At 40.7% G+C, this 22,015-nt stretch overlaps 8 protein-coding genes across 8 annotated transcripts; 3 read left to right on the top strand and 5 right to left on the bottom strand.

The window, feature by feature from the left end:
* Positions 1–74: 74 nt before the first annotated feature.
* ATC70_009005 (uncharacterized protein) lies at positions 75–1,616 on the top strand (the record flags this gene model as incomplete). The annotated part of the gene is made up of 1 exon (XM_064828246.1): positions 75–1,616. One exon carries the CDS (start codon positions 75–77, stop codon positions 1,614–1,616), a length of 1,542 nt encoding a protein of 513 aa, XP_064685448.1.
* Positions 1,617–3,821: 2,205 nt separating this feature from the next.
* ATC70_009004 (S10_plectin domain-containing protein) lies at positions 3,822–7,742 on the bottom strand (the record flags this gene model as incomplete). Its single annotated transcript, XM_064828245.1, has 1 exon — positions 3,822–7,742. One exon carries the CDS (start codon positions 7,740–7,742, stop codon positions 3,822–3,824), a length of 3,921 nt encoding a protein of 1,306 aa, XP_064685447.1.
* Positions 7,743–7,887: 145 nt separating this feature from the next.
* On the bottom strand, positions 7,888–9,270 carry ATC70_009003 (uncharacterized protein; the record flags this gene model as incomplete). The annotated part of the gene is made up of 1 exon (XM_064828244.1): positions 7,888–9,270. One exon carries the CDS (start codon positions 9,268–9,270, stop codon positions 7,888–7,890), a length of 1,383 nt encoding a protein of 460 aa, XP_064685446.1.
* A 407-nt stretch (positions 9,271–9,677) lies between these two features.
* ATC70_009002 (uncharacterized protein) lies at positions 9,678–11,971 on the bottom strand (the record flags this gene model as incomplete). Its single annotated transcript, XM_064828243.1, has 4 exons — positions 9,678–10,285; positions 10,346–10,432; positions 10,488–11,457; positions 11,525–11,971. The coding sequence occupies 4 exons, from the start codon at positions 11,969–11,971 to the stop codon at positions 9,678–9,680; spliced, it is 2,112 nt and encodes a 703-aa protein (XP_064685445.1).
* Positions 11,972–12,533: 562 nt separating this feature from the next.
* ATC70_009001 (uncharacterized protein) lies at positions 12,534–15,160 on the bottom strand (the record flags this gene model as incomplete). Its single annotated transcript, XM_064828242.1, has 6 exons — positions 12,534–12,621; positions 12,680–12,849; positions 12,912–13,008; positions 13,061–13,565; positions 13,620–14,840; positions 14,899–15,160. 6 exons carry the CDS (start codon positions 15,158–15,160, stop codon positions 12,534–12,536), a joined length of 2,343 nt encoding a protein of 780 aa, XP_064685444.1.
* Positions 15,161–16,043: 883 nt separating this feature from the next.
* ATC70_009000 (uncharacterized protein) lies at positions 16,044–17,901 on the top strand (the record flags this gene model as incomplete). The annotated part of the gene is made up of 7 exons (XM_064828241.1): positions 16,044–16,273; positions 16,324–16,486; positions 16,548–16,673; positions 16,723–16,789; positions 16,844–17,010; positions 17,061–17,205; positions 17,270–17,901. The coding sequence occupies 7 exons, from the start codon at positions 16,044–16,046 to the stop codon at positions 17,899–17,901; spliced, it is 1,530 nt and encodes a 509-aa protein (XP_064685443.1).
* A 448-nt stretch (positions 17,902–18,349) lies between these two features.
* ATC70_008999 (uncharacterized protein) lies at positions 18,350–19,208 on the bottom strand (the record flags this gene model as incomplete). Its single annotated transcript, XM_064828240.1, has 4 exons — positions 18,350–18,648; positions 18,706–19,024; positions 19,079–19,103; positions 19,165–19,208. The coding sequence occupies 4 exons, from the start codon at positions 19,206–19,208 to the stop codon at positions 18,350–18,352; spliced, it is 687 nt and encodes a 228-aa protein (XP_064685442.1).
* A 1,871-nt stretch (positions 19,209–21,079) lies between these two features.
* On the top strand, positions 21,080–21,820 carry HUB1 (ubiquitin-like modifier hub1; the record flags this gene model as incomplete). The annotated part of the gene is made up of 2 exons (XM_064828239.1): positions 21,080–21,460; positions 21,515–21,820. 2 exons carry the CDS (start codon positions 21,080–21,082, stop codon positions 21,818–21,820), a joined length of 687 nt encoding a protein of 228 aa, XP_064685441.1.
* Positions 21,821–22,015: the final 195 nt, after the last annotated feature.

Here is a 22,015-nt window from a genome sequence, read left to right as displayed (position 1 = left end):
AATGTTGTTGCTTAATTTTTATACGTACAAGCCATCCCTCTGTAATTGATCCTTTATCTCTCGTTAGATACAAAATGATACAGACATTACCTCAAGCGTTATTGCTCACAATTGCAGATATCCTGACTTCTGAAACAAGATTGAACTTGGCACGCACGTCGAAATACATGTGGAAGTCATTTACAACATCTGTTGAGTTAGTATATACACTTAATAGCACTGTTCCTACCTTCCTGCTACATAAGCTAAAGCATGTGTATATTCGAAACAAATATTACTGTAGCAACGAGATTTCAAGATTACTCGACAATGCTTCTCAACTCGAGTCTGTTCATTTCGCATATCGTGATCACTATGATTATCAGTTTTTGAGCCTCTTTATAGCAAAAAATATCACGCGTAAACTTGCTTACCATGTTCCTAGTAGCGCGATTAACGTGTTCCAAGTGCTCTTGGAGTCACAGCAGCTCAAAAATATTACTGTTGTCCCTCTTCAATACGATGCCGAACAAGCAAGCGGTATTGTTACCCCTGAGCGCATCAACAGACATGTACAGCTCATCAAAGAGAGAATGAAGATTGATTGGGCTCGCTCACGACTCACGTTCAAGGAAAGAGCAAAGTTGAATCACCATCTACCTGTATATGTCAATCAATTGATGTGCCTGCATGATTACTCGCTGTTGAAAAAAAAACAATTGTTTGCAGATAAATATATGAAGAAAGCAGCCAACGTCGATATCGAGCAAGCAGATGCTCTGATTAGAAAAGTAGCACCAATGTTTGTCGAGGCAGTTATCATCATCAAGGACAACTGGTACATGATTACAAGTTTCTCTGTTTTCATTCATGATCCACAGCACATCGATGATTGTGCCGACAATTCCAAATTCGCATACCAAGACAAGCCTATTGCCTTCATCATGCGTAAAACGGCTTTCGGGTCGTCATCTTATGAGCTTGTCATCAGATTTGGATTCATAGAATTGCTGGCTGACAGTGGATTTATGGGATCAGTTGAATCAAACACATTCTTGCCCTTTGTTGGTTCAGCATTAAAGAGCCTTCCTCTTGAAGTCACCGGCAGTATCAACACTCTGACCAGCGCCTCAATCTTCGTCAACAATGATCAGCGGCTCTATGGCACGCACCCAAGACTGATCAATCAATATTACAAGGATTCATCAACTCTAGATTGGCATTTTTACAGCGCTAAATTTGATGAGGCGGGCTTTAAGCCATTGCACCCATTGAAGTTGGTCGATGCCCCTTGCCTGGTGGAAGCGTCTTCGTTCATTATCAATTCTTTTGCTCATCGTGAAACCAAAAAGAGCATAGCAAGAAAATATCAAAAGGCTTTGAAAAATTCATCAGTTTCCAAAAATCTGGAGAGGGAAGTATCGCTTGTTATGAATTATCTGGATGCTATTATTTCCCATCGTCGAGGCGGGCCTGCTATCTTCCACGAAACCAAACATGGCAAAGCTTTGGTCAAGCGAAACTTGTTGCAACTTTATCAAAAGGTGTTGCAACCCTATATCAAAGCACAAAATCTGAAAACAGTAGCAAGGGCCCAGGATGTATACAAGCTGAAGAAAATCAACTTGTTTGATTGAGGCAATATTTGCGGATCTAAGAGCTTTGGCAACACGATAGTGTTCATGTTGTGGTCCTTTGTATTATGCCACTTCCCCCTGCTTTTCGCTTTGGCCCCTTCTTTTTTACACCTTTTATAATTCATTTACTGTTGCCTTCTTTTACTTTTTTTTTATTATTAGAATTAAAACTTTGTATATTTAAGTGTGGTAAATATTCCATTTTTCTACATGGGTGAAATATTGCTTCGTCTAGTTGCGATGAACATGTTGCATCCATGGCAATCAATGTGCACATAATTGAGTCTCAATCTACCAGCAAATATATGTTTCCAAGGATTTTCAGTACCTCTTTCAGACATCTCGTGAATTTATTGAGTTTGATGCATTCATTTCCATGCTACAGAGGAAAATCTAATCACAACAGAAAATTGCAAGCATTGAATGAGAAATCTTAAAGCCATCTACTACAATGGCCGCCTTTCAATCGCTACGATTGCCACTATATTTCAGGAACACCCCACTATAAATATATAGGTATTAAAAGGCTTTTATTGAATCAAATCGCACATCATTATAAATCTAAGTAAGTCTTAAACTATAAAGCTTTTCTTCGTTCTCATTAAAGCACTTGTAGCTATAACGAGTAAACAGGATCAACCACGAGAAGGTGAAAGCTAACTTGATCCCAAAAATAACGAGGAGTCAGGCGAACCATGTATTGGAGCAATCGTGGCAAATTAGCTCGTACACTTACAGTCCAGATATATAATCTGGGGTAATGACCCTCTCTTGCTAAACAACTTCAAGACCACCGTCGTTTAGCTCAGAGTTAACGACACTGAGTTAATGCGGGCCGAAGTCGCGTCCAACTGGGCACTGTGCAAAATCCCTAATCGAGAACCACCCATCCTTTAAAAAAAAAAAAAAAAGGAATAAGGAGAAAAGAAACAGATGGAATGTGGGCAAATATTTTTATAGAGAAACATGTGATATTTTTTTTTTTTTTTTTGCATCTTGCGTCATTACAGCAATTTTTTTGTATCACCATTAGTCCCAGCATTTGATAGCATTGATCTATAATCAGGGTTTGATCATAGTAGCGAATTCGATTTCTCTACTTCCCATTAATAATTGATGGCTTAAAAGCTACTTATATAGTAGATTTTTATTATCTTTTATTTGAGTTTGTCTACGGCCGTCATCGAGCATAGCGAGATTGCATTTAATTCAACATTGGGTAACACTGGCCTATAAGAGGACTTTACCGTAGCGAAGGTTAAAAGCCATAGCAATCAAGCATCTAATCCAACATTTAGCAACGTTGATTTTTATGAGGGTTTTTGCCGTAGCAAAACGAAGGCGCTAAACCCTAGTATATAAGCAGCAAATTCAGTTTTTCATTTTTCCATTATTAATAAGCTTACCAACAAGATAACGCATCAAAATTAGCTTTAACAAAATTAGTGTGCCTCCTATTCGAATTAGAAATTGCACAAGCTGCAGAACTGCCCTTCTTCCAGACAATTTTGGCTACCAAAGATGCGAATTACACCATGTAATTAAAAGCTATGAAGCAAGAACATAACCAAACTTGACAACTTTTAAGCCTTACTATCTTGACATGTAAACCTTTCTGAGCCACCAGAATGGCACCAAACTGCTGTATTCGAGTAGTAGTAACTTCCTGACACCTTTGCTCAACTTTTTGGGGACCAAAAAAATATGGTCAAAAATCGACCAAAAAGCATGAGGTACCCCTCATGGTTTTCATCGAAAATCAAACGATCGCATTTTTCACCTTGATAACGAAGACTTTTACTATGGTATATCTTGAATCAAAATGTTTCTATCGATCCAAAGCAACCTCTGAAATCATCTTTGTGGGACTTTGATATGTAAAATTTCGACATTTTGGCCAGAAACCTCTTTTCATATTTTGATAAATTGCTCAATAAGTTTATTCAAAACATCTATTTTATTTGGTACCATTTGATGCGCCTTTAAAAGCACTCCAAGAAAGCTTAAAGAAGCATTTTTTTGTAGGGGAGACGAGCTCCAGGTTTTATTTAAAGTCCTTTAAATGTCATACTTTTTTTTTTTTTTTTTTGTATGGAATGAAAGTTTTATTAAGTAGTTATGAATAAATAGTTAATAAAATCATTGTATAAATGGATCAAGTGTATACTAGGTAAAGTGACTTGCCATATTGTATCTTATGAGGTCTTATAAATCAATACTATCCATTTTGGACAGCTTATCCAGTTCTCTGTTGATATTGCTAACAACTGTTTGGGGCTCAAAAGGGGTACCACGGTAGTGTACGAAGAAATGGTGGGTCCAGATTATTCGGATTATGGTGGCAAAAAGGTCGAAGATGTTGATCTTGAGGTCCAGGTTGTAAATGTAGTATCTTGATAATGTCAGGTTCTGCATGTCTTTGTATATGCGGTGAGTGTTGATTGTGGTTGGGTAGCTTAGGTGTTCTTTAAAGACGGACTCCCAGACGTCGTGTTTGTTTCCGCATTCCATGAGAAGGTGTCTGGCATCTTCTACTTCGTTACATTGTATGCATCTGTTGTTTTCTATATCTTTGATTTGACTTTGGTATAGGAAACTTCTGCAGGGGACTTTGTTGTATATGATCTTGAGCCATAAATTTCGAGGTGACTGGTGCATATGTGATCTGTAGAATGCTTTCCATTGCTTGGGGTTGATGTTTTTGTTGTGATCTTTTGGCAGTTGTATAGGCAGTTGTTTGAGGAGCAGTTGTCTGATTATTTTGTTCTTGCAGAGCCAAATGATGTTGCTATCGTGCTCAAAATGTTGGATTAGACTTGTTGCCTCTTCCTGGTTGTTGGGAGTTGAGTTGTTTGGATGAAGCAGGTTGCTGAAGAAATCTTGAAGGTGTAACTGGTTGTTGTTGTGGTCTCTTTTGAGCTTGTACAGTATCTGCGGTGATTTGCATTCTTGTCTTGTCTTGTATTCGAGAGCTGTGTAATTAAGATTTGGCTTGAAAAAATCCTGCACTAGGCTTCTCTTGGCTGTAGGGTTCCTGAGGTAGTCAGTAGTTTCCAAGTCTTCCCAGTCCTTGTATATAGTGGTCAGTGGTAAAGTTAAACAAGTGTTGATATTGATGGGTGTATTGGTAAAGTCTGGTCGGCAGTTTTCAAGAAGACTATTCATTGTTTCAATAATCAGTTTCATGGCCCCATCTTTTAGGTTGTTCTTGTAGCTTCTTGCTTCTTTAAATATCAGTATGGTATCAATGTAAGGCAGGTTCGTCTCCATTTGTAGCGTATGTGACATCAATTGGTATAGGTACTGCGGGATTGTTTTGTGCTGGTCGTGGTATAGTAGTGCTGTGATATACCTCATTTGCAGGGTTTGTTGTTGGGCGCCTACATGTAGCAAACCTAGTCCTCCTTGGTCCTTGGGTAGGTAGTACACATCTTTTTTGATTTGCAGTCTCTTCTCATCCACTATGTATTGATATATGATGGAGTTGAGCTTGTTGATGGTTGCTTTCGGTAGAGGTGTCAGCCTGAGGACATGCCACAGTTTGGACAGGATAATTGTGTTAGCGACATTAGCTTTACCGTACATTGATATTTTCCTGGGCTTGAGGAATTCTACTTGCGCTTTGATCTTGGCGGTTAAGTCTGCAATGAAACAATCCCGTTGTTGTATTGTATAGTATATTGGATACCCTAGGTATTTGATGTACTCTGGGCTACTGTAGTCGAACCATTTCATTCGCTGTTGAGTGTAAGTTTTCAGTCTTGTACCGAAATACCCTTCCATTCTGCCACCATGTAGGGGAAACGCCAATGACTTGTCATAGTTGATCTTTGAGTTTGATGCCTTACCATACGTCTTGATGCATTCCTCCATTGCCATGTATTCCGTTCTTGATTTGACAAAGATGAGAATATCGTCCGCATAGGCCATGATCTTTGTAGGTGGTGGGGTGTTGAGCTGAATTGTCCTCTGTGGTGCTGGCTTGGTTGGTTGTATTGAGTATCCAGATATGTCTTGACTGTTGATGATTGACAGTATGAAGGGCTCTATTGCAAAGTTGAACAAGATTGGTGAAATAGAGTCTCCTTGTCGCAATCCTCTCTTCTGTTTGACTGGTTTGGTTAGAAATCCGTTCATGTTGATGAAAATCTCGTTGCCAAAAAACAGGTTTTCTATACATCTAATGAACTCCATTGGGAATCCAAACTTCTGGAGTACCTGAGCCAGGTAGTGTGGGTGCACTCGGTCGTAGGCTTTGTTGTTATCCAACATGACTCCCACATATTCTTCAAATTCGTCCTTGTTATTTCCCTTTGCTGTCTTGGCATTGTCCATCATCACTCGTAGGGCCATTCCTTGGTCACCAATGTATCTATCTTGCATGAACCCAGTCTGTACTTTGTTTATGAGTCTGCTTGCCACTGTCGTGATTCGTGAGTTCATGATCCGCGTGAAGACTTTACAATCTGTATTGATCAGTGTAATAGGTCGCCAATTGCTGAGATCAGATAAGTCGCCTTTCTTGGGCAGTAATACTACGCAAGCCTGTTGCCACGACTTTGGGAATATACCGAGCTTGATTGCGTCGTTATATACTTGGGTGATAATTCTTTGGCATATCGGTTGACTTGCTATGACATGTAAGATCTCGTATGGAAGTCCATCCAAACCTGGACTACTAGACTTGGGGCTCCTACGGGATCCCTCAAATATCTCTGCAAACGGAATGTCATCAATGATCTGATCGCTTTCCTCCTGGGAAATAAATACAGTAATGTGGTTCAGTATGCCTTCCATGCTATTTATATCGATCCGTTCAGGGCTATACAATTTGGAATAGAAGGTATGGACGGCATCCAGTTTCGACTTGGTGTCAGTGCACTCTGTTACAGTAGTTGGGTGCTTCAGCATGGGCATTGTCTTCGTTTCTAGTCGCCTGTCAATGGTCTTCTTGATGTATGCTGGCGAGTTTTCATTCTGCTCCATCCAGCGCTTGCCTGCTCTCAATTTGCTAATGTTGTACTTTTCTTCTTGGATTTTGCTGATCTCCTGGTGTATAGGTGGTAGTAGTGCCTTCAATGTTAGGGGCTCTTTTCCATAGAGTCGAAGTATTCTGTTCCTTTCACTGTTCAGTTGTTTCAATTTAGTCTCTCTCCATTGGTTGTGATGGCGGCAGAAATTTGTTGTAACTTTCTTGGCCATGTTCTTGATTAAATCCCATTTGACTTGTGCAGAAAGATCCGGGTCCAGCTTGTGTTGTACATAGTTGTTGATTTCCTTTGATAGCTTCTTGGTGAATCTCTTGTTTTTAGCCAGATGTGGGTTTGCTCTCCATATGCCTTTTCCATTGTTGCTCATTTCCACTGTCAGTGTAATCGTAATTAGAGCGTGGTCGGTGTATACATCGCTGAAGAATTCCACGTCCCCGTCGTGCATCTTTTTGTGAGTGTTGGTGCCAGCAAAGATGTAGTCGATTGTGGATAGGGTAACTCGTTCTCGCCGCTTTTGAATACAGGTATAGGTATACTTTTCACCTTTTGTGTTAATACAGTCATTCATATACCCCTTTACAAAGTTGATGAGATGTTTCGGTTTTGCTATGCGCCTAGTAGCGTGGTTTGATGAGCTGTCAAAGCTATAGTTAAAGTCGCCCGCCATTATCAGGTCAGGGATAATTTCAGGCATTGTTAGCAACATCTCTACTGTTCTCTTGTAGAATTGATTGCGTTGTGAGGTTTCTTCAGCAAATATACCTGAGCGAGCGTACAGATTCAAAATGTATACTGGTGGAATGGAGTTGTCGGCTATGGAGAGTTTTGCCAGGATCATTCTACCATCGTTAGATTCTTTGATTTTTTCCAGGTTAAGTGAGTTGTTGAAATTGATTATGGCACAATGTTGGGTCCATATTGCTTGGTGGTAGTTGAATTTGATCTTCATGTTGTCTGTTACTTCTTCAAAAGAGTGAGAAGGGATGTTGGTTTCTTGGCACAGTAGTATATTTAATTTCTTGTCTTTCAGCAGGCCAATAAAGGTGTCAGTAGTGTGTTGGTTGGTGTTCAAATGTAGGTTTCTACAGTTAAGAGATCCTACTTTGATGTTTAGGTGTTTAGTATTATTATTCATTTTTTTTTCTATATATATTATTATTATTTTTTTTCTTTTTTTTTTCTTTTTTTTTTTCTGGCTCAAGTTCTAATCCGACTTATTTAGCGGTGGCTTTCCGCTACCAGAGGTATTGGAAGAACCGGCTGCTTCGTTGGTGCTTGATTCATTCTTTTTTGTATTCTTTTTTTTTTGAAAATGGGACAGTTTCCTGTTGACCATTTGGGGATATAGCATCATCCAGATTTCTCTTGGATTTCGATGGAGTGAGCTTGTCAACGTCAGTGAGCTTCAAAGTTTGGTTACTTCTGGTGGCGAGGCGAGGAGTAGATTGTGTGACAGATGGGGTAACATTGAACGGCTTCTTGTTGGCTAGTTCACTTGAGGAGCGAGACATTTTGACACCTTTGTCTAGTGAAGTGGACTTTTCAGTGTCGTTTTCTTCATTTCCTTGGGACTCTTCGACCTCTTCGACCTCTCCCATTTCCACTTCGTGATTTAATATTTCAAATTGGTTTTGGGATACTGGTTGTTGTGGCTGACCTTGTTTCACAAGATCAAGCAGGTTGACTTCTCTACTGCTGGAATTTCTTCGTGACACCAACTGGAATTCATTCTCATTGGATCCAGGGGTAGACTTGCTTGATTTGGTTTCATTGCTATTCTCCGTTGATTTGTTGTTCCATGGGGCCACAGGACATTTCGCAATCAAGTGGTTAGGACTCTTGCAACGGTGACAGAGTCTTCTTCTTCTCTTGGGGCAGTCAAGTCTAACGTGCTCGTCCGTGTGGCAGTCGGTGCAGATAGGCTTCATCTGGGACCATACCAAGTGCAGATGGGCGCCTGGGAAACCTTCCAATTCAACTTGAGGGGTTAGGGTGTTTGCATAAGTGGACTCCTTTAATTTATCCCGATTAAGAGTAGCAAATCCTCTTCCAGTGAACCAGTCAGAGTCTCCACTCTTTGAGATACCAATGTTCAAGATATCGCCATATCTTTCAAATGTCTTGATCAAGGCTGGTTTCAATTCATCCTCTTCCATGAGTGGGATCTCAGAGATACCAATGTTGATTACGTTTGCAGTGTGATTCAGAGTCTTGTTGACTTCAATGACTTTTCCATTGACCTTGAACTCCTTCAAGAGAGCGTCGCGACAGAGGTTTTCAGTTGAGAACCCAAGTTCAATGGCCTTCTTCCTGTTTTTGCCAATGATCCTAGGCTTGAGACCTAAGCATTTGGGAAACTGTTCTCGCAGTACCTTGAGGAGAGTCGTGTCCTTGAACTCCATGCCCAAGAACTGAGCACAGTCGATGACGATAGAATTGCGTTCTTTAGCTTCAATGAATGTTGAGTAGGTGTTCAGAGGTTTGAATGTGTTGTTATCCACATCCGGCACAACTTCAAAGTTGTGTCTCTTCTGTTCCTTGAGAGCATCGGTAAAGGCTTGGTAAGTAAATAGTTGATTGCTTGGATTATGGCTAGAATCCATTGAGCCACCTTGTGTGGGTGGATCACTGTTATCACTCTGTTTTTTAGCGGAGGAATCCATCGATAAATGTCATACTGAGGGATAGAAAAGACTGTTGGTGGACCCAATGTCTGCAATGGGTATTAGGAAGCATGGGATGATCATCACACTTCATATAGTCGAATCCTAAAAAATAGTCCAACTTAAGTCGAAAGATTATCTAAATTTGGCCAATCTGGAGCAGACTGTAGGTCTGAGTTAGAATTAATTTTAGCTGGTGGGGCAGGCTTGCAAACTGAATGACCTTCATTCTAATCATGAAGCCAACGGAAAGTAAATGACGAATTACATTAGCCACGCTAATTTCTTTTGAAGTCTCGCATCTAATAGCGCCAGTCCACTGAAATACTTTTAGTATCAATTCCTTTCCTTTGCGAGGCTTTAAAAGTGTGTAGGCACAATAAATTTATTATGTTACGAAATGTAAATTACTCTTCTCTAGCATCAGGCTTGCTAAACACTTGATGAGGGTCATTGTTTTCACCAGCATGCATGAATGTTTTATCGCTGGTATCTGCCAATTTGTCACTACCGTAAGCACCATGCGCGCTATAAGCACCAGATGCTGCCATTCCAGTGGCACCTGCCATACCAGTAGCAGTAGCATCGCTGTATCCTTCACTGTAATAGTGTTGAGCGCTGTAAGGCTCGCTTCCCATTTGACTATCATCAGTGTAGTTGTAGTAACCACCAGCAACAGCAGCATTGGGCGTGTTGTAGTAATCGCCCTCATGTTGATACCCATTCGCATTGGTAGGCGAATAGTAATAGCCATCGTCATTGTTGTGAGTCGCACTGTGAGGTGTTGTAGGGGGGTAATCATCTGTGTAAGGCGTTGAATGTGCATCAGCGGGTGGTACAAAAGCACGGGCGCCAACAGCTACTCCGCCAGCACCAACAGCAGTGGTATTTGCGGTATCTCCCCAATTTGATCCACCATTTTCTGGTGAGTATTGGAACATGTCATTTGTACCGCTCTTTTGCATTTGATTCTTGCTACGTCTGGACCTTCTAAACAACAAAAAGAATAAGGCGGCTATGAAAAGATGATTAGACAACATTCGTTAAAGAATATATAACCATAGCATATACTTACCTAACAGTGCGGCACCGCAAACGCCACCAACAACACCACCAGCAATTGCGCCCTTATTGGTAGAACTGGAAGGCTCAGCATTATTCACTGTAAAATTAATGAATATGTGTGCTTGGGTTCATGTGTGCAAATTACAACTTACTTGGAAGGTCAGTGGTTGAAGGAGATGCTTGTGCAGCACTCGTGGCAGATGTAGCTTGGGCAGATGAGGTACTACTAGAAAAAGCAGCAGATGCCATGCTTGAAACCAAAGATGTAGCAGAGGAGATGGAGGAGCTACTGAAGACGGAAGATGGAAGCAAAAATGAGCTACTGGCAACAGATGATGGAACAAAAGAACTAGTCATTATGGAGGAGCTGGCAATAATGCTGCTCGTAGGAATTGCACTCGTAGTGGTGGCGGTAGTAGTGGATGAAGGGATCAAGCTAGATGTTGTCGCAATTGTACTCGACTCAACTGTAGAAGTGATAGCGCTGGAACTGGAGCTTGTAGTAGGAGCGATGGAAGATGTAGTAGTCGTGGTTGCTGTAGTAGATGGAGGCTCAGAAGAGGAAGTGACAATGAGCGCAACAGTGGTGCTAGATGTTGTTGGCTCAATTGAGCTACTAGTAGGTGCTGCTGTTGTTGCAGTAGTAGTTGGATCCATTGAACTTGAAGGCTCAGTTGAGCTAGAGGTGGGTACAGGAGCTGCACTGGTAGTTGTAGTAGGCTCTGCAGAGCTCGATGGCTCAATAGAACTCGAGGTAGGTTCTGCAGCAGATATAGTGGTAGTTCTTTGAGAAGATCTTGTGGTACTTGTGTTGGGTTCAGCGGCTGTAGAAGATGGTGCTTCAGTCGTTGCTGCCGGTGTAGTACTGGGTTGCTCTGAAGAAGAGGAAAAAACTGTTTCCTTTGTGCTGGATGTCTGCTTTTCCTGTGAAGATGTCGGCTGCTGCTGGGTGGAGCTCTTGGTGTTGTCATCGGCAGTTGAATCAGCAGATGTGGTTGATGCGGCTTGATCATTAGCACTCGTTTTATTCGCATTGGCAGTTGTTTTGGTGCTGTCCTCTTGAGCATTAGTGGTTGAATCATCTTGAACGGAAGTAGCGGCCATTCTGACTGTCAAGGAAGTCTAAAAAGTTAAAAATAAAAAGAGTTCTTAGTCAGCTAGACTTTTTAAAAAAGACGGGTGCTATTACCTGATCATCGGTGGTCATGGCATTATCATTATCCTTTGTCGCCGATGCCTTCTGGTTGTCACCTTTGACTGTAGTAGGTGCATTACTATCATCAGCCGTCGCCGTGCTATCAGAAGCCTGTTTGCCCTTGAATTCTTGAGATGAAGAGCTGTCATCGCTGCTGACATTTGAATCGGTAGAGCTGCTGCTGTCAGATTCTGGTTGCTGGGCAATGGCATCATCGGTACCTGTGGTTGAATCAGCCCTTTTCAGAATTCGAGCGTAAGGAATAGCTGTCAGATCATCGCCAAATGACTCGTGCTCAACATGAATGGAGGCATCAGCAGGAATGCCACCTACAGTGATTCTTTTTGCCAACTTTTTAGAGTTCAATTTCTTTGCATTTGTGCTACGATGGATGCCTGAAATGGAGTAGATCTTTGCCCTTAATGCTTTTGTAGTAGCCATGTTTCTAAACGATTGTGAGAAACGAGAGCAAACCAAAAAAAAAAAAAGAGAGAAAAGAGGCAAAAGACGGAAGAGATGGGATGAAGATGTGTCTAAATTTTTCTTAATGATCAATGATTGTTTGATGCTGTTTTTAGCCTGTTTCAACAAAGCGGAGCTATTCGATATAAAGAAAGAGACACTTGGCCAATTAATTGAATGACGAACAGGAAATTGACCCAGGCACCAAACGGGGCCATCATCATCTTCCTCAGCAGCGTGTGTGGTCCCCTTTCTTTTGAGCCAATGAAAGATTTTTCTGGCCTAATCCATTTGATCTCTCAAAAAGGGGGTAGTTTCATTTCGTTCCTACAGGAAGCAAACATGACGTTCAGTTTAATTAATGAGTAAGCAATTGTCTAGATTAAGAAAATTCTAAATGGGCGATCTTTCCCCTTGGGATCCTCATAAACGATCGTTTGTTTGCGCTGGCTTGTACTAATATAGCCGAGATAAGATGCCGAGGCTGTTATTTATTATTGTTTGCCTATATTGACAACAATGATTGGCAAGCATCAAATGGCTACACACAGAACAGTTTCACTAATAAACTTATACTAAAATCCACTGGATTTTGTATGTTCTGATTCAACTGATCTTCCTCGAATGACCTAGAAGAGGACGCTATCAATTGGCTGGTCCAATGATACTCAAAACGCCAACTTTTACCTTTGCAATAACTCATCCATCAACTGGATACAAACAGGTGTATGCGCATCTTGCTGCTGGCTTGTCTTGATTATATCTCGACCGACGCCAATCTTTTCTAGTTTGTGTGCAATCAGATTTACATAGCTGTTGGGCAGTAAAAGTACATCAAATGCTTCTTTGGGTATGGTCTATTTTCGTCATTCAACGCGTTGGTTAATATGCCAGTGTGTATATGAGATTGAATACTTACTTGCAATATCAACATAGGGCTTAATCTCAAAAACACGATATTCTCCTTCCAGCCCATGGTCTGCATAGATATGTCACTGACCACGTCCTGAGTGATGCTAACAACTGCAGTCAGTAGAGAGCACGGGCTGCTTTGTACACAATTGTTACCTGATCTGTGATGTGAGATTATGGGTGCATTCCTCAACAACATTCCATACAAGCTGATGATTTTTGACAAACGCAAAAGAGAGCTGCTTCCATGCTTCAATCCACGTACCATCCTTTGGTATACCACAGCAATACTGCACAAGCTGTCGTAGTGCTGATCCAAAACTGTGCTCACTCACACGCGTACTCCAAAGCTGTAGAGGTAACAAAAGTGATATACTGATAGTTTGTACTTGGTCAGGCTCAAATACCTCACTCCCTTTAGCTGCTGTCCAATTCAATGAGGCAATGTCCTGTGGTCCCTGTAGATGTACAGTCGAATTTGGCGCTGTGAACCCTCTGTGAAGCTTAAAATCCCGGACCATCTCAATGTAATTCAGTATGCTGCTACTCGCCCAACGTTCTTGCAAAAGTGCTTTGGAAATGAGTGCAATGCATGTCATCTTTTCTCTCTCGTCTTCCACAATGGACATTTTCATCAACTTTCGAATCAGCACAGGCAGATCTACAGACACCTGTTAGCACGTACCCCATCTTCACACTCTGCTATCGCATTTACCTGCAAATTCCATGCATTTGATAAGCAATTCGCACGCTTGGTTGCTCTGCTTGACTAGAGAAAGCAGGTTATCTTGTAGTATAGCAACTGTCTGATCTGTTTGCCTGTATATAAGGTGAGTCAACATGCCGTACGCAAACTGGGAGTGAGTATTTTGTTGCACAATGTGCATCAAAAGGTAGCAAATGGATGGTTCTGGCTGGTTCATCAGCATGGGTGTCAGTCTACTAAGCGTTTCATCCGAGGAATTCATTGTTTGGTCTATGATACTCTGTATCATCTGATTGTCGGTAATCTTTGAATAGGAGAATAGGCAAGGTAAAGTCATCGCAAGCTGTGGCACAAGGTACTCTAGTTGCATCGATGACTCGAACTTTTCCTGGACGATGGACTTGATGTCGTCTTGCTCGATTGATGTCACAACAGCGCTCCTTTTGTCTCCATAGACTTCAATCCACTGTCCTTTCTGTAGCAATGCTAAGATCAACAGTTGTGTGCTGCTGCTAATCTCTGCATCCGACAAGATCTGTCTCTGCTTCTTCAAAGCCAATGGTTTGTCTGATAAAATGCTTTTCGGTGTGATGTATTTGACAAGAGCTTTCCATGCTGCTGTATTTTTGTCGTGTATCATTTTATGGAGCTCCTTGTAAGCTGCTGGTTCAATGCTGCTTTTTGATTTTTGCCACCTTTCCAGTACTTGTAGTATTTTATCCAACCCTTGCCAAATATCCTCTGATGCATCTATGAACTCGATCTCTTCCACTTCCATGATCTTGGCGCTGGATGTCTCGCTTGTCGATGCGTCTGGTGAGGTTGTCAATGCTATCTGGGTGCACTGCAATGCCAGTTCACAGGCCGAACAAGGCAAGAGTGTAGGTTGGCTTGATCGCATTTCGATTAGTTGTACTACAGAAGTGAAGAATACTGATGCCACTCTGCTCATAGAATCGCTGTAGTGCTTCATGAGAAATTGAAGCAGCACTACTACTGCTAGCTGGTCCTTCTTATCCGCTGATTTCAGTTTATCTATCAACACTTGCTGTGCCTGAACCTTGCAAGTGCTCGAGTCCAATGTGAAATAGCTGACTACACGCATAGCTGCTTCATCTGGCTGCTTCTTGAGAAACTTGTCTTTGAGTGAATCATAGATTTGTTTGAACAATGCTGGAGGGTCTTTTGATATGTGATTCTGGATGGATAAGAGAGCCTTGATAGTTGGAGCTACATGTCAAATCTTGAATGAACATACATTGCTACATGTAGTAAAACGCATACCCACATTCTGCAACCTTGATGGCTATCTCTGCTGTTGTCGAACTCTTTTGTATAGAAGAGACGGCCTTGTCAAATACTTGGCGATGGACATTGAGCAATAAATGAAGTGCTTTTCCTAAAGGCATGTCGGCTGTGGTTTCCTGGATTGATTTCCTTAATTCGTCCGCAAGGAGGTCTTTTCCTATGTCTCCTTCATCTATCAAGCCGTTTCTCTCGAGTATTTTGCTTGCATTATTCTCCTCGTTATCCAGTAGCAAGATGGACATTGTATCTTGTGTAGTTTAAATAAGTGCAGTGGTGGCTTTTTCAAACATGTCTGGAGGCATTTGTTGGGCTAATCCACACCAGTCACCGCGTAGTGCGACGAAACACCAAATCCAGCAGCCTTGACACCATATTGGATCAGATTAGCATGAATGAGAATGAGAAAACGCATTGATTCAATTCAAAGGTTTAATAGCTACGTTTTCTTCAATCAATCTTTTAAAAAAAATTGAACAGCTATGCTGTAGATGGCGTTTGATCTTCTTGCCAAATCAGTTACCATGCACTCGTAATCTTTGCATCAGTACATTGGGCGGGAAGGCTAGATAATGGCCCGCAAGCTAAAATAAGCAGTATTCACCAATGGAGGAGGTTACTGAATAAGCTTGCTTAAGGAGATTGTGTGCACGGAACTTTCCTATCAGGCACACATTCTGACATGCTCATGTGTACACAAAAAAAAAAAAGGGCCTGATTATATTTCATCAAGCAGAATCCAATTGGTTTTGTTTTGATTTATATCTGAAGAACGCCTAATTTTTATTCCTTCCATCACATAAAACATATGGCATTCATTTCAGGATAATAAGTATGATAAAGTCCATTATCGAATAAGAGTGATCTAGGCACAGAAGGCTTTTCATGCCAGGATACCTAGAAAGCAACAGAATTTGATAGCAGATAGTGTAATCATAATTGCGCTTGAAACATGTATGATGCGATAAAAAGAACTGGAGTCTTTCGAGAATTTACCTTATTAATAAAAGTTTATACGGCTTGGCTGCCAGCACATGAACTGTTTCATTTCCATGGCATTTAATCTAATTTACAATTTTCTAGGGGGGGGGGGGTTCTTCTTTTTTTCTTTTCTCGCATATCTATATTATGAACATTAAGAAACAAAATCAGTCAAGAGAATCACTAAAAAGTCTTCTGGCTGGACGACCTGAACTTGATTTGCATCAGGTCTTGGAAGATCCCATCTTGTTGAGCTCATTCGAGTCTTATTTGACAAAGTCGTGGTCCCAGGAAAACCTGCTGTTCATTGAAGCCATGAATCAGTTACGGCATGACGGTATAGGGACTTCAGAAGATGCAGAAGAGATATTCAGGCGGTATGTTTTCTTATCTTGACTGTACGCTCATCTATTAATATTCTGAACAGCATCTACAATACATTTATTGCCCTTAACGCACCAATGGAAATCAATGTTAAAACACAAGAATTAGTAAAAGAAAGACTATCAACAGTACAGTGGGCAATATTCACTCGAAACCAAGCATTAGACATATTAAAAGAGACGGAAGAAGAAGTATTAGTAATGCTTGTACGTTGGCACAAGCAACCATGATAGCGTGATGACTAAGAAATCTCGTTTTATGATACAGATGACCAAGCTGAGCGACTTTTTGTCATCACCACTCGCCACAGTTAGTACTAAACAAAGCAAACTATTCAGCAGAGAAGCGACTTCTGCACAGAAGCGAGTGGTCATTATCGGCGGTGGATTCACTGTAAGTATGGCGTTAGATTTTATTTCAATTCAATACTGACACACACTAGGGCTTCACAGTAGCATCTATCTTAGACCCAATGCCATTGTTTCATGTTACATTGATTGATACGAAAGGTACGCTGGCATGTAAACTAGTGATTCAAAGTGAACGCTAATCTGAAAGCTTAGATTCATTCGAATACACGCCTCACATTATTACAAAAGTTGTCAGTCCTGAAGAATCGTCATCGCTCAGGTTTGCACATGATTCATACATCAAGAATGGAAGAATCATCATTGGATGGGCCGAAGATATATGCCACGATGCAAAATGCGTCAAGGTGAATGGAGAAAAGGTACCCTAATTCAAACTGAATGCAAAAGATTGCATACTAACAAACGACAGATCTACTGTGATTATCTAGTGATAGCCACTGGAAGTTCCTATGCTGGTCAATTGAAATCTAGTGATTCATCCTCATTATATCGAACGGCTGGGCTAGACAGTATTGCTGCAGGAATCAGGAACGCTAAGAAAATCTTGATAATAGGTAAAACTGTTCATTCCATCAAGCAAATAGCATGATATTCATCATCATTCCTTTTTTTTCACAGGCGCAGGCCTAGTAGGTTGTGAATTGGCAGCTGCGATTGCCAAAAAGACATTTCATTCACCTATTCCCAAGAAGAGGGTGATTCTCGTCGAGGGTCGAGATCGAATTATTTGCAGAGGGGATGATAAGCAACGCAGGAAGGCTGAAAAGTTTCTCAAAGGCCTTGGCGTTGAAATCGTCTTAAATGAGAAGATAAAGGCTCACATCATCCAAGGCGACTACGAGTATGCTGGATCAAGCGGGCGCATCTATTCAAGCAATGACTACACAATCTTTATGGCCACAGGTGTCAAAGTCAATACATCTTTTATAGAAAAAAGCACAAATGCACCCTCACTGGAAGAGTGCCTCGATAAAAACGGTCTGATTAAAGTTAAACCTACACTGCAACTAGAGCATTGGAAATATCGCCATATATTTGCTGGTGGAGATGCCACAAATGTAACAGAAGAAAAGACTGCCTATGCTGCAACACTTGCTGGCGTGTGTATCTCAAGGAACATTTGCCGCATTGAAAAGAATAAACTACCAATTGCTCAAGGGACTAAAGGTCTTTTTGCACCACCAGCCAAGACACTTCATGGTATCAAGTCAAATGGTGGCATTGGAAAACGTAAGAAATCATCTCAATGACAGACAGCACACTTGAACTAACTGCATCAACAGAGAAACTGTCTTTTTTCGAAAGAAGACTATCGTTCCTGAATCCTACGTGGCAAGTGCTTAAATATTTCAACGAGAAACAGTTTTTCAGCATCATACAACATACAAGCCGAAATTCCAACATCATTGGGCGAGTGCCCAAAGTGCTCTCACTTCCAAAAGAGCAGCAACAACAACAACACAACAATATACCCCTTTGCGATTCTTCTTGCTCTAGTTTAATATACAATCGACGAGCCAGCAACATGACTGATTCAAGTATATCACTTAACCAAAGTAGCAATTACGCAAACAGACTGTCCAAACAACATGGCATAGCATATTAAAACAACTAGATGCAGTATTTATTTAAACGGATACTTATGATATACACTTTCATTTAATTCCAATAAAAGCTCTTCTTTTTTTTTACACACTCCTAGTACTCTTGCTTGATTTCAGATCTTTCAGGCGAGGCTTTGTAATCAGATCTTTCGTGTTGATAATCTCTGTCTCTTGACCTTCTTTCCTCATCCTCGCGACGCATTTCTTCTCTGCGTTTCTCTCTTATATCCAATCTTTGTCCTTCGTATAATTCTCTTCGTAATTGACGAGAGGGATGTTTCAAATGCATGAAATTACAGAAACCACCACGGTTACATTCTGATATTTCGTGCTGTCTACAACAAGCTTCTCTGAAGTCGGTCACTGGTGATAGTTCTGCATATAGTGGACGTCCTGTATGATAAACCGAGTGAATATCAACCTGTCTACACGAAAAATAGCTACACTTACCTGCGTAAAATCGATTATTTAAGCTAGTTACTGCATTACCAGCAGACTCTTCTAAACGGAATTGACAATAGACATTACCAACCAAATGGTCACCCACATTATCGCAAACAACCATTTCTTCAATTTCGCCATATTTTGCAAGTTCTGTAAACACATCTTCATAGAATAAATCAAAATCATTTTGAAGTTGAGCTTCGTTCATGTGGTTGTTGGGATCGTGAGCTGGATTTTTATACATGTTGGCAATCAAGAGTGTTTGTGAGAATGTAGGTTTGACATGCTTTCTAGAACAGCGATCTCCATGACGGCAAGCACCAATCTAAGAGTATATAGATTAATACAAGTTGAAGTTATATTCTACAGTGATAATTACCTTGAAGTAAAAGGAGCAGTTTACTCTAATCGAGGAGATATTCGTTAGTATACTTACATTGTACCATATATTTCCTATTCACTCACTTGTCTTTTTCAGTACCGTAGATACTAGCGAGATATTCAGCCATTGTTGCAAAATAAGTTTTGTCAAATGTATAAAAAGAGGCAGCTTGGTACACGCGCAGCTGGTTGTTTTATGTAAAATTATAATAAGCCACTGACTTTGTAACTCTGCTGACGTCGCTATGGATGAGGATTACTCGAAGGAGCTGGAAGTTTGCCTAAAAGAGGTTCGTGTAGTCATATCCAATTAAAGGGGCCAGAGAGCTGCCTAATCAGGTGTCAGCCGTTTCACTGCCCAAAGCTTTCAAACATCGCTCACTGCAGCTAGATAGTGAAGGAAGATAACCAAGAACTACATGTTTTCTCAGGATAAAACTGAACAAGACAACATAAACAGTTTGTGGTAAATGGTAGCTGTTATTGATAGTAAAAACCTCTTCTCTGCAACGATAGAGAAGAACGGAGCACTTTCATTGTCTATATCTACTACAATAGCAGCAAACTCCACATAGTAGAGGATTGGCGTTAATCTAGTAAACAATGCATCGAGCTCATTAAGATGGTAAATTGAGACAAAAGCAAGCACCCAGTCTGACCTTGACCCCTGAGCGGAGTTGATATGTCAAATTATTTCCCAAATAGACAATTTGATGTAACATAGTGCTTGCTGGATCAACCATTCATTTTAAGCATAATGCGTCGTGATCGATGCTAAAGAAGAATGTTTATCCGAGCAGCTTTAAAGTATTTCTAGACGCATAAGCTCCACAGGGTCACAGATTTTTTATTTAAACAAAGCACCAAGATGGAAACTCAAGAAAATAGCTGCAAATGCATGTTCTTTTGAGTCATCGCATGAACCCGACCTCATGAAACCGATATGCTCCACAGATAAATCTCCATCTATTAAGCGCTTTATAGTTGTACTTGCCTTTAGCACACAATGTAAATTGTAAATTGTAAACTTCAAGCACAAATACTGATCCTGATCCATCTGATTTTTGTGAATAGATACGTATGAGCTTGGCAACAATGCTGCAAAGTGCTGTCGTAGAAGTCTGAAAAAAACACAACAGAACAATGACCCATCAGATGATTTAATGGCGGCGTCTACTAGTATCTGTACGACATACGCGCTCTGATTTGAAGACCTTTTTAAGTTGATTTGATTGGCTAAGATTGAGAGGATTTCGCTACTATGGAACAAGGAGGTAAAACGGCCATGTAAAATATACACTGTTGTGTGAAACTGGTCGCCATCAGCAACTTTTTTTTCTCGAGTATACTTCTCATTCTCTGGCGCAATGAAATGGGAGGAATGTAGGCATTGTTTTCTTTTTGTCCATGTTGATTTTATGTTTGTGCAACCGCATATTTGTAATAGAATTTGCATAGAATACATGGGAAAAAAATTGTCAGCCCATAGTTTCTGTAATAGAGCTTTAGCATAAATTCATATTGATGGAATAAGGAATCTAAAAATAAGAAGGATTGAGAAGTTTTCGCTATGAAACTGCGTATGGTTGCTCGCCTCATCAGAAGAACCTTCGACGGTGCGGATCACAAAATGGTCTGGGTAACTGGTCAGTCGTGAATTATGTTGATTTCGACTTAAGGAATATGTTGACCTCAATTCAACACAAAAGAATTTGATGGCTAGGATGCAATATAGTTATGCTTTTATTTCCTTTATTCTATGATATGACACATTCGTCTTGGGGCAGTATCATCTAGAGAACTCCGTGTTGCAGCGGTGAGATCCTCCATATCTGGGTTACCAACAACTGATGACATCCTCAAGTGCGCGATTATCGCTCTCCAGCTGTCAATTGAAATAATTCAAAAAGGGGAAATACATATAAATACGAGTATGCAAATCCCTATTTTTATTCGCTTTTTCTATTCTTCGTTACAAATACATAAATATTCTTTAAAAATGGATCATTCAATGCACGATATGGGAAATATGGGCGCTAGCGCTAGCTCTTCAATCATGTCTATGGCAGCTTCAGCTACTATGTCCATGGCAACGGCAACGGCTACACCCACAGCTGCTTCTCATGACATGTCTCATATGGATATGAGTGGTATGTCTATGTCTATGGGTACATTCCATTGGAGCTCCTCTGGTGATGGCATTTGGTTTGATGCCTGGGTCCCCAAATCTGAAGGTGCTTACATTGGTGCATGCTTTGGTTTATTCTTCTTCGCCATCCTCTCTAGAGGTCTTCCTGCTCTCGAAGCTTACTTCATTGCCTGGAAACGACTTCGTGATAATAGAGTTGCAGGAAATCAATCGGTATCAGTCCAATCTGCTGTGAGTTTCAAGACAACACTTGCTAAATTCTAAAGTATTAACCTTGTGCTCTAGGCTGTCAAGACCGATCTCGAGAAATCAGCCAATCCAACAGACGATTCATCCTCACAATCATTCAGTCCAAACGCATACCCCAGCCCACTTAGATTACCTGCAGTGCCACCCTTCTCCTGGACGACTGATACTGTCAGAAGCTTTCTTAGTGCCTTCAACTCGTTTATTAGTTATCTCCTCATGATGGTTGTTATGACCGGCAATGGTGGCTTCCTTGTGGTTATCGTAATTGGTGTCTTCTTTGGTGAAATGGCATTTGGTCGTTTCAGAGCTCTAGGCGGTCTTTTAGATGATCATGCCCACTAAGTTCGCAGACTCTCCTTCTTTATCTCTTAACATTGTAGTATTATTACTTATCTCTTTACACTCTTTACAACTATCATTTAATATGTTCATTTCAGAAAAATACCTTTCTCCTTACTCCTCCCTACACACAAGGACAAAGGAATCAAGATGGTTGTTCCCATTGTATATAGATACCCTACTTTTATGAATAATTGA

This window comes from Mucor velutinosus (genome assembly GCF_035048745.1).
Source record: "Mucor velutinosus strain NIH1002 chromosome Unknown tig00001563, whole genome shotgun sequence".
Taxonomy (NCBI): Eukaryota; Fungi; Mucoromycota; class Mucoromycetes; order Mucorales; family Mucoraceae; genus Mucor; species Mucor velutinosus.
Note: the sequence above shows the minus strand (reverse complement) of the source record. Positions and strands in the feature narration are given on the sequence as shown.